Below are 12,291 nucleotides of genomic sequence, written 5' to 3' on the forward strand. Positions count from 1 at the left end.
AACATGATGAAATTTAAAGATGTGATGACAGTGCTCCAAATGGCCAGTTCTCCTAAACTGCTATTGCACACCTGGGATCCATTTCTGATCTCAGCTCTTTTTGAACAGTTTTGGAAAAACAGTGAACTCTGTTACTTAATTTCCTTTTCTTTGTCATTATGTTACATAGTACAGACTTAATACTGACTCCTAAAATCCTTTTTAACTGATTTTTCTGATCCTTGAAATCCTACCTCAGTCTTCGTCAACTGATTTGTATCAATATTATCCTGTGTGTTTCCTTCAGTATTTATGAGGACACGTGTCAGAAGCATTTCAAATATCTGTAAGGAGCATTCCATTACTTCATGTCTGTTTTCTATTATTATTTTTCTTAAAACCTCAAAAACCTGTGAACTTAAAGAATTCTTACTCATAGTAAACTGTGTTGGTTTTATCATAATATACTCATTCAAGTGTTGTAGTAATCTATCCCTAAATGCAATTCCTAGTCTGTTTTTTCTGCTCCAAGATGAGGTGCATTCCAAGAAACTCCTCCTCCTATTTATTTCTTATTTTTTTTTAATTTAAATTGTATCATCTATCTGGTTATTTAGATTTCAGGATCATTAACTGTGTCTTATATTTATTCCCCACATTTTTCCTTCATTTCATTTTTTCTGAATCCTTTGGTAAGCAGTGTATGACCCTGGGACTGATAAAGCTGCTTTTTAAATAAAGTTTGTGGAAAGAGTAACTTTACAAAGTAAGATTGGCATTGTCAGCATCATCAACTCAGTACACTTCATCAGTTTCTTTATCAACTTCGTGTGGTTGGTATATCTTATTAAAAAAAAAATATAGCTCTACAGCTCTGTTCAAAATCAAGAATTTAATTTGGGTTGGGATGAGGGAAAGTAGGAGAGGGATATACTGACAGGCCAAAGCATTCAGCTGTACCTAAATATAACCCTGCCCCCTCTTGAATGGAATTACAGAGGTGTTGCTGAGAACAAAAATTGTGCTCAGTCTTGAGTAATTGCTGAAATTTAGGTGTCTTGTGAAGTAAAAGAGATCATGTTTGTGATGTACTGGTCCCCTCTGGCCTTAGAGCAAATGAATAATTTGAAGTCAGCAGTGTTACACAGATGGCCCTGAAGGAAGAACAATAATGTATTGATTTATGTATGAAGCAGAAAAGGAATTTCATTTGTTCTTCTAGTTATTACCCTGGATTGACAGAGAAATCTTTTTCTTTTTGTGCTCAAGTAAGCAGGTATGAGTGAATACATCAGAAATAAATTATTGAAGTAGAAATGGTCTGTCTTTGCACAGGTTATTTAGAAGAATATACTGCATTTGATTTGTGAATTGCTTGATTTGAGGCTTCTTCAAAAAGAGCAGGCTCTCTGGTAAAATACTGCCTTTTTCTTATCTATTAGGTAAGTCACCTTGCAACAGGGAGCAGAGTTATTCCTACAGGAAATGCAAACAAGAAAACAATATTTAGTTTTAGTTGTTTTTTTTACTGAATTATAATACACAGTAAACCCTGCTACTTTTCTGTGTAGGAGACAACTTGATGGTTTTGTGTGTTAGTGATGTCATTTAAGTTTTTGTTTAAATTTTACTGCACTGTTTTCAATTTCTTTATGTCTGGGAGAAGATTTTGCCCCTCTTAAATGTTACCTGCCTAGGTGTCTTTATATACCTGTTTATAAACACACACATGCAAGCCTCTCTGTTTAGATTTCATAAATGTGTAAATCATTGGTGCTTCTACTAGTCTTGGGAAGCAGCTGTTTCCTACTTTAGAAACACATAAAAAAATAATTAATATGAATTTGCACTTAAAGTGGTGAGAGGTTGTATTGCTGGTTTGACAACATTGTGTTGTCAGATAAGAGCAGCTGAGTTGTATTGCTGAGAGGTTTTTAGGAAAATGTTCTACAGCGATGTGTTCCCACTAAAACATTTTGTGGGATTATTTTTGGAAATTTTAAGATTGTATTAGTATTTAAAGGGAACATGCTCTTCCAAGAAGTTCTAATATATAACTTTTCTAGGGGCTATGAACTATGTCAGTTTGCTGTTAATTTTCTTCACCTAATTTCTTTCCTTTGAAGTTCTATGTTACTGAGTAAGGTGTTTTGTCACTAGCATCAAGTTCACTTCTCTATTGATTAGCCACTGGATCTCCTCCACATGCCTTGAAGGTGTCCTCTGATTTTTACATGATACATCTCTGAGCTTCTTCATTTCCTCTGAGCTCTGGGACTACCTCCTGTTAACTTCCACTCTAAACAAGTTTCTTTCCTTCATGTTGCTAGCCAGTAATGGGTTCTTAGGCTGAAATGTTGAGATAATATTGTGCAGTGGTTAATTGAACCAGGTGAGGGCTGCAAGGTGCTCTGCTATCAAATGGCTTGTAAAATTATGAAACTGGATAAATACTGGCTTTACAACCTCCAAAATCTGCTCTCAAACCATCTCAACATGTGTAGGATAGCAAGTTAATATTTTAGAAAGCAAATGTCAGATTCAGCAATGAGGCAATTATTTTAGTACACTAAAACCTTCCTAAAGCTGGGAGTGTGGTTGTGTTTTTGAACATCCTGTTGAGTAATACCTCAAATTTGTTATTGAATCAGTGTTTTTGTCTGAGAGCTCTTCTGTAGTTTATATAGTTAAGTGTTATGGAAAGAAGAGGTTCTTCTTCCTCGTAGTGCATTTGGTAGCCCAGGATCATCATTATCCTTTGGGTAATTAAAAAACCCATCCCTTTGCCTGTGCTCTAAAATATATATCAACTTTTTACAAGCTGTCAATTCCACTGTGCCCAGAGTTAACTTCAAGATGTTATTGTGAAGATTTTGGTATTTTTGCTGTTGATCATACTGATATTACTAATAATATTGCTGACTCTATGAAGCTGCTTTTGCTTCTGTGCTGTCCATATAAACTCCTTTTCAGAGTTACAGACTCTGGTCACTCTTCTGGAGTGTGAATTTGTCAGTAGTTGCTGACTTCCTTCCATTCCTTAGCTCAGTAGAGATTACCTAAAAGTGCATCTGTGTTTTTTCCTTACTGATTCTTTTGCACATCTTGAGGAGATGGAATTGAGTCAAGGTGTTTCAGTTTCTCTTGGTGAGTTTCAATTTTACTTGGAGAAGTACTGATCTGGGTATTTAGGCTTTAAAAGCAACAGGCTTTATTTGCCATGGAGTAAAAGGCTAACATTAAATCTCCACACTCATTTCAGTATTTCTGCACTCAAATTCTGCTCTTGGCCAGCTATATAGATCCATCTTGATTAGAAGAGAGATGTAAGTGAAGAGCTTAGTTTTCACTTACCAAGTCCCCAGTAAGTCTACTGTCCCCATGGTAGGATCATAAAGATTCCAGTGGTCAAATATATGTGTATATATAAGCTTCTAATGTATTTTCCATGAAGAAAATGAGAGGCTGCCCTCTATTAGAGGATTTATTTTGGCAAAAAAATGAACTTCTTTTTCAGTCTGTTAAGGATATTTTAGAATAGAAGACTCCAGCTCTTGCAGCTACACAGGCATGATGGTAATAAATAGGGGATTTGGGAGTTTTTTTGTCTCCCTTCCTCTTGTTTCCTATTTCAGCTAGCAGATGTGATTCTAGAGGCAGGGTAGGTGTTAATTACAGTGTAATAACTTTTTGTTTAGTTGCTGTCTGGTGTTTATAACAAACTATGTATGAGACCTGCTTATCTTTTTGGTTTGCTGGTTGTTCCCCAGAGTCCAGGTTGGGGACATTTTAGGAGTGGACAGGGCAGAAGCAGACAAATGAGGTTCAAGGAGTGATTTCTTCTGTTTCTACCATCAACCTCATCTCCTGTCTCAATCTCACTCCTGCATACAAGATAAACATGAAGAATTAAAATGCTTTTCTTCCTCTGATCTCCATTTCTTCCTGCCTTGGCTGTGGGATGTGCTGGTTTTATCACATCTTCCCTCAGACAGATGGTGAGAGGAGGTGTGGAAAAGTGAGCTGAGGTTGGGGTTTGTACCATGTGATGTTTACTATAGCTACTTTAATACTGGTTAGCTGATACATGGCAAGACTGTAATTGCTGGGGTTAGGGAAAACAGGGGTTTGGAGCATTTCTCCACTTCTTTATTAGCTTGTGTCCTGTTTAAAGTGCAGTGCTGTTCAAAGGTTGGGTTAGATCAAGGACCATGGTTATGAAAGGTATAGTGTATGCTTGTAGATGTGCTCTACCATTTTGTTACTTTCCTGAATGCTGATGTGCTGCTGTAGTCATGAGTTTTTACTCAAATCAAAGTAAGAAAATTGGTCTGGAAAGGACTCAGGAAATCTCCATCCTTGTGTCCTGAGCTTGGGAGCCTTCAGTCTACTGCCTGAGAGACCTGATAGCTTTTTTTTTTGGTAATATCTTACAGATGTGTTTTTCTCATACAAATGAAGTGGTGTGCTACCAATGATTCTCCATCTCTTGTGCTGTCTCTTAAATTGGTGTATCTTCAATTTTGAGGTAGAATTTCAGTGTTTAATATCACTATTGTTTGCATGAAAAAGTATTTCTTTATTTGATCTGTACCTTGGGGACTTAATTTAAAACATTCTGTACACAGAAAGTCTTAGCTCATGTCTTAAGTGTTCTCATGGGAGCACTTGGAGGTATTGCTGCATGTTTGGCTGTGAGCATGCAGGCAGATTGACTCATTGATTAAATCCACCTTCTTGTGTGTGCAGCACACAAATAAGCACACTGTGTGCATATTCCATGAACTCCTTTCAAGAAGAATTTTATTTCATCCCCTTTGAGACAAATCTATCACCCTGGGAACACAATACCAGGGATTTTTTTTGTGTGTAGCTTTATCCTTTCAAACCTTCCTTTTCGCAAAATTGCTTGTGATGGACTTTGTTACAATAGCCAGAAGGATGGATTTTGTCTTTTAACATCCTTTGTCCTGTACTGAACAGGAAAGAAAATTGCTTTTTCTTCTCTTTGTGTGACGTGGTTTTCAAAAAGGAGTATTTTAGAAATACAGTGTACAAGGCAGCAGAAGAGAGGCTGTATATGTTACAGAAATTCTAGATTAAATGCCTTACCTCTTCTAGAATCAAGATGCAAGTGTAGAAAACTTAAAATACATTTTTAATCTAGCATGGTGCCTAAATCATTAAGGAGGGCCTTAATGCAGACTTAATATTTTTATTTGCCCTCTTCCTTCTCCAAGTCAGTGCAATGAAAAAAGCATGTGTCTTCTGAACTTTTGTCTCTGTTACTGAGCATGTACTGGAGGCTTCTGCATTAGTGTGTTTGGTTTGTTTCTTTTGTTTAATGTTATCAAAGTGCTGAATTTTCTCATACAAGCAGTACATTTTTGAGGGCATCAATTTCTTTTGTTGAACTGCAGCTGCCCCAGGTTTATCCACAGAGGAGGAATGTGTCCCAGTGAAGTTCTTTTAACTGGAAGCATGTGTTCAGTGTCTGGATATCCACAGAGGCTGTATGATCTGGATATTAGTTTTGCTTGATAAATTAAGGCAAAGATTTCAGACTGAAGCTACAGTATTTAGTCTCCCCTTTTTTGTCCAGGATTTTCTCCCTTGCCATCTGACTGAACTGAAAGTAGTTTGTGTAACGACTGTGAAGGACTAAGAAATATCCAGGCTTCTCTTGGTTTTGTTTAGGAGGACAGGTTTTCCAGATTGATTGTTTATAAAATGAGATTTCCAACATGTGTATAGATTGCTGACATTTGTTAGAAAGCATTTGGTAGTGGAAATGTGCTGCACTGTATTTAGTTGGGTGGACTCAAGTATCATCCTTTCTATTTGCAGCTTCTAGGAAAACTTTTCCAAAACACAGATTTTGGAAGTGTTTCAGTTTGTTGATAAGGCCAGTTACACCGTCTTGAAAATAAACTTCCTTAAATCTGCAAATGATCTCCTGTTTTGTGGATGATTGGCCTATTGGAGCTCCTTCCAGCTAGAAATGCTTATAGGAAGTGTAACCTTTGGCTGACAAGCCATTCTGCTGAAGTTCACCTACAAGCACATTTTGGCTCAGGAGACAGTGTGTCTAGCCAACAGGAATAATCTCAGCTGTGCTGGACCAGCATGTCAGCTTCCTATCCACAGAGCTTGGAATCTCATCTGGGGCAATCTCAGAAACTGAAACCATGTTAAATCTTGCTTGCTAATTGTATTTCCCAGTAGCAGCTGGTATATTATCTTTTAGTGAAAATCCTTTCCAACTATGTCTTGTAGCAGTTCTTGGCTTAACCAAGTGGCTTATTATTGCTTGATAAAACAGCTAAGCAGAAGTTTTCCAGGAATTTGGATTGCTATAGGTCTGTTCTATCAATCTATTTTCCAGAGCCTGAAAACTGAGATTCATTCACACAAAGTTTAAATGGCTTCAGTATGTCGTGTGTAAACTCATTAATTCTGTCTTTATCAGTGTATTTGGTTTCTCTTTTCCTGGGTATGTGGGGTTCATAAAGGTATCTTTATGTCCAGCTTTTTTTCCATGAGATCATGATATGGAGCTTTGTTTTTTGATTTTTGATTCTTAGTAGAAATCCTAAGCATGTGAGAATTTTGAAACTCTTACTCTTGGTAACTTGATTCAATGTGTCTTTGCTGCCTTAAGCATGGGTTCACAAAGGTAATGAATATGTTTCCATTGAGACTTCCCTTGACCAAAACAGATAAAACCATTTTTTAAAATTGTTTAATCTCCATTTTTGTTGAATGAAAATATTGCTGTAACAGGTTAACTTTGTGTAATTGATAGACTAGGTAGTACTTTGGAAAGTTGTATTATAGAGAAATTAATATATTGGAATTGTGTACTTTCCATTTTTCCTTGTGAATAAAGCCATTAACACCAGACCTGGTAGCTCTGGAGACTTTCCTAATGCACTAGGAAATAGATTTCTGCTCTGTAGAAGTCTGGGTTTCTTCACCTCAGGAAGTTTAATTTGTCGATTTCTTTACAAAATTGTTAATACATTCATTGCTGTATGAAGTGAAACTCAGAACAAGAAATGCTTTGCCTACCTGCTATATCTAAAAGAAGCTTCTTCCCTTTCCCCTGAGGACCTGATCATGCCCTATGATTCTACATTAAACAAGAGGAATTGGATTTTCAGTGTCTCTCAAATTAAAATTCCTATATTCAGGGAATATTGTTTGAGTGTTTGAGGTGAGAGCAGGCAGTAGAAGTTCTAATTCAAGTCTTGCCACTACTTTGGTTTTAAAAACAGATTTCCACAGCTCAGATTATGCAAAGGACCTTACTTATATTATTTTTCTTTGGCTGCTTGTAATTTACCAGTCAGCTGTTAGACAAGAAAACAGTGAGGATCATTCATTTCTTCAAAAGCAGCTTAGCTGAACTAGCGCTACATGTCTTGCATCATTTTGTGTTTAAATTCGGAAGTGTTTCAGGATATAAAAGGTCCTTTTCCTTTGAGCTGTTGTCCACAAGATGTCTGTCACATTTAATGAGATCATACATGTCTACCTCTTACTTGCAAAATGGAAATTTCTGACCATTATGGAAATTATAGACAATTTGCTTTTTGCTTGCTGAGACCAAAATCTAAATGTTAAAACTGAGAATTAATTAATCTATAAAGAACAAACACTTGAACTGTGCAGAGATGGCTCTAAAGTGTTTAAAATTTCAGCTTTACTGAACTTTCTCATGGGAGATGTTTACTAGTAGCATTAATTTGCATTTTGTCACTTTGAAGTTCAGCTTGTATGGTAGTAAAAATGAGCTTTCAGTTGTTTATGGCACATTCTGTTGCTCTCCAGACAAACCGAGGCTGGCAATCATTGCTATTAACAGCAGGAGTCTGAAAACTGTGCAGTATAGGTAACACTTGAGGAATGTGTGTATGCTGGATACTATTGAAACTTGCTTCTGTCCAAATGTTGGAAAGAGGAGTTTGGGGAGGGGAAGTATACACTGCATATGTGCTCTCATATTCCTGAGTGGTTAAGAATGGGATAGGAAGAAACATCTTTATGCTTAAACAGCAAAATGCAAAGGGAAGTAATTTTCTGTTTATGCAGACCAACAGTGGATTACTTGGCTTAAACTTCCTTAAAATAGGACTCCGAGACTGTTCCTTTCTGCATAAATCATTATACGTTGGCCTTTGCTTATAGTTAAATTAGTAACTTTCCATTTTGAGGTTGAGCTGTCTCCTGTGCTCCCTTGGAACTGCTAATTCAAATTATATTGTAGTGTAGATACATGATTTTTTTGTGCTGAGATGTTTAAATAATCAATGGTGAGGTATGCAGTGTCTGTGAGGCTGAATTTTTTCTCTTTCCTCCTTTTTTTTGTGTGTCCTATATTAGTTTTTTTAAAGAACAAAAAAAAAGAGGGGGGGAAAAAAGCCCAAACCACTTTTCTTTTCTTGTTTCTTGTAGGTTTATGGGTGTCTGTGTGCATAAAGGACAGCTGCACGCTCTTACTGAGGTAAGACTATATCATAATCTACATACTGAATATGAAATATTCAGTTCTCAGGACAGATTCTGCAAATGCCATTCACCTTGAGTGAAGTTTTTTCTATGGTGACTGGTGAGTTAATCACTCACTGTTTGCTATGTTAAGGGAAGACTGCAGAATCAGTCCTCAGAACTCCACTCACAGCCTTGTATGTCTTTTCTCCTCAGAAGCACTTACTGGGGTGAAAAAAAAATCACAGTAAGAACATAAAACTTCACTGATAATGTTCTAAATGAGAGATATGCATTACCATTGAGCTGCTCATAAATATTATTTATTTCAGTGACACTGCATTGTATTTGTCTTATACTCCAGTTGTGCATTTCACAAGTGAATCAATAACATTTCAGCTAGGTCATGTTATTGTATTCGCTCCCTACCACTTTCACATTACAGCTTAATCTGGGTCCCATAAAAAGGAATTATTCTATTGGCCATGTACCCTGGCCAAGATCTAGGTATCAGAAATGAAGCTGAAGTTTGCATTCATATGAGTTCCCACCCAGCTTTATTGGGTTGTTTGTTTAATCCCCCTGTACTGCTCAGGAAAAACAAGAAGAGAGTACTCTCTTGTTAGGAATAGTGCTGCCTGTTTTGAGTCAAAATCAATAAAATGCTTTGCTTGTTGTATTAGCTTGAGTACAGACTGAAAGGAAACTCATGGTTTGTAAAGTTAATGTTTCTTATTTACTTCTGTTTTGTAGGAACTGCTCAATTAAAAGATTACCCCTTTCCCACCCTCCCAAAGATAAGTCTGTTATTAATTAGAAATTTAAGCAGGTTCCTGGTATGGTGTGCTTGCCAAGAACTGCTGTAAAATGAGGAGACTGAAAAGCTGTATGCCAGTTAGCAGGATATGTGTCACCATCATTTTCTGTAACTTACAGATGCCACTCTGAGGCAAAGATGCACATATGTGGGCAATGAATTTCATCACCTTCTGGGGTGACAATTTTGCAGTTCTCATTCTAGCTGCTATTGGAGTGATGCACTCTGGTTCAATATCTGTATTTATAGAGGAGCAAAGGTAAAGATACTTCCAGAAATTTCAAGACACAGCATGAGTGTGAGCACTTTGCCATGAGAAGAACAGTTTATTTGATTTATTCTTTCTGGGTTTTTTCCCCCCTCCCTGTGCTCAGTAGAGGAAACATTCCTAAGATGGCTGATCAAGTTATTCAGGCAGGCTTTGCTAATATTATTGCTGATTTCTTTTGGATATCTGGTAAATTAAAACAGGGATGTTTTGGGCTGTTCTACTCACTAAATATTATCGTAGAAGAGGTGGAGCTTCATATTGTTTTATTGTACTAAAACTTGGAAGATTTTGCTCAATGTGGGTTTTTTTGTTTGGTTATTTTTTTCCCCTTCCTTCACAGCAGTTGCTTACCATTTAAATAACCCTCCCCACCCAAAAAGCCAAGAAAATGAAAACAGCACAGATGCTTCCTCATAGTGAGCTAACTTTGTAGCTGCTACTTTGTTCAGCTATTTCTGAGTTCTTGGCAAGCAAATAAATCTAAGAAAGACTTCAAAGAATAACTTTTTATAGTTATAATTCAGAATAACAGAAGAGATTCCTGAAGCATCTTGAGACCAAAAAGGAAAAGTTTTAGACTGAAGAAGTTCACTGCAACATTTTGCGAAACAGAATAGCTTTAGTGACATTATAAAAGTATAATTAGTGATTACTGCTTTTCTTCTGTGGACAAAGGTGAGCATTTAATGCCTTCAATAGGAAAATCCATTACAGGAATGGATGTTGTAGGGAATCTACACACAATTTTGCCCAGTAACATAGCTATTCTTTGATTTCAGAGAGCTTTTAAAAGTTAAAAACAGTATATGTTCCAAGTGGTGCAATTGTCTTTTCTGGCAACAGTAGTATCATTTTTCATCTTCAAGTGTGTGTAGAGTAATAGTTGAATTCTGAAGACTTCTGGAGGTTGGAGAAGGGGGCTGAAATGACGAGCTGAAAGAGTTATTAGTAAGACAGGGTGAATCACCAGTTCAAATATAGCCCAGGAGGATAAACAAATTGGCCACTGTCCTGTGGCTTTTTTCAGCTTGTGGGTCCACAAAGGTGGTCTCCTTGCTCCCAGTGCTCAGCATAATTGACACCAGCCTGGCACTACAAGTGCTCAGAACTTCTGCCAGGGTTTCAGTTCTTTGGAGATGAAACTGTTGATTCAGACACCCATTGGTCAATAGGTGTCTGAGTCACTGCTGGGAGAATCCTCTCGTGCTTGCCTGTGCTGGACCTGTTCTGTAATGAGTTTAATTATCCTTTCTTGTGTTTTGAGAGTACAATTGATGATATGCCTATGTATGAGGGATACAGCATCACTTAAAGCTTATGTCTGAGGGCAGCATGATGGGAAATCATGTTTATTTTATATATGTATATGCTTCCATAACAGAAGAAACTGAGAACTTGTACCAGATGTTTGGTGACTGGATTTAGACAACTTGTGCTATTAACAGGTAGGGCAACCTCAAATGGTGTTAGAAGAGCACTGAGGATTTTGTAAGCCTGTTAAGGGGCTACTTTAGGAATATGCAGCACTTTGTTATTGGATGGCAGAGTTTGAAGCATTACAGATTTCTTGCATGTTTACAGACACAGGAGGCTTAAACACAGTGGATCATGCAGAGCAGGTTTTTTGCCTGAAGAAGGTGTTGCTCCTATGTATGCCTTGGGATTTTCCCTTTTGGCAGCGTTTTGTGTTGATTTAGTTTTCCTCTCTCAAGTGGCTTTTGTTTTTAAAACTCTTGAGCAAGAGGCAGTTTCTGTTTGTTTTGGTTTCTTTTTTTTTTCAAAATAAGAATGGAATTGTTTAATTATAGACTGCACTAGGACTTTGGCCTTGTTCTGAATCCACAGTCTTATCAGTTTTGATAATCCAATATTTTTTTTGAAGTTCTCAGGCCAGAAGCTATGGTATATGCCTCTTCTGAAGTAATTCAATATCCTTAGATTGACAGAACAGCTTAGGCTGCCAAGGACCTCTATCCCTGCAAGCACTCAGTTAAGAAACATTTAAGGAAAGCAAATTAAATGCTTTAATAGGTGTATCACCCAAATGAGCTAGCAGGCATTAGACTGCCTCACTAATGTTGAGCTCATGAGCACAGATTTGCCATGCTTGTTTTTTCTAAAACCAGAAACTGGCTATTCCTTTCTCAGCATTCAGCTTTAATCTGAAGCTGCTGGTTTGTTTCTTTAGCTACAAGAATCTGCAGTACTTCCTGCTGTACTCACATGCCTCTCCAAACTCATTTCAGCCTTTCCTTCAGGCCTCTCTGTGTTTTCCAGCCACTTTCCTAATCTGACAACTCTCTTCACTTCCATTTCCTGGCACACAGCAGTATCATAAGTCTGGAGAATCTTGCAGAGTAGCAGAGTCTCTGGTGTCAGCACGGGATGCTGCAGAGCATTCGGAGGCCAGCTCAGCGCTGCTGCCAGGCGAGCAGACACAGTGTGTGTTCTTGGGACGTGGAGCCTGAGCCAGTGGGGATCAGCCATGGCTCAATAGCAGTAGGGTATGATTTCATCCCATACACATCTACCACGCATGGCTGCATGAGCAAATATGCATTTTAGATGGAAGACAAATAAATTTGTGTGTTGTAGGTTTTATAGGCCTGTGCTCTTATATTGAAGCAGATAACGTAGCAGCATAAAGTCTAGCATATAAAAGCCACTTAATACCTTCTTGCAGATCTTGAATTGTTTGTTGAACTCATTTAAACAGGTTTATCTGAATTTCTAA

At 37.5% G+C, this 12,291-nt stretch overlaps 1 protein-coding gene across 4 annotated transcripts in view; it reads left to right on the forward strand.

Annotated features, from left to right (window-relative positions):
- Positions 1–12,291, forward strand: part of TESK2 (testis associated actin remodelling kinase 2) — a 75,418-nt gene that overhangs the window by 25,773 nt on the left and 37,354 nt on the right. For all 4 annotated transcript variants that reach the window (XM_053951119.1, XM_053951120.1, XM_053951122.1 and 1 more), the window contains exon 4: positions 8,437–8,485. In XM_053951119.1, coding sequence (XP_053807094.1) covers positions 8,437–8,485 — 49 coding nt within the window. The remainder of the gene's footprint in view (positions 1–8,436; positions 8,486–12,291) is intronic.

This window comes from Vidua chalybeata, chromosome 9, assembly GCF_026979565.1.
Source record: "Vidua chalybeata isolate OUT-0048 chromosome 9, bVidCha1 merged haplotype, whole genome shotgun sequence".
In the NCBI taxonomy this organism is placed as follows: Eukaryota; Metazoa; Chordata; class Aves; order Passeriformes; family Viduidae; genus Vidua; species Vidua chalybeata.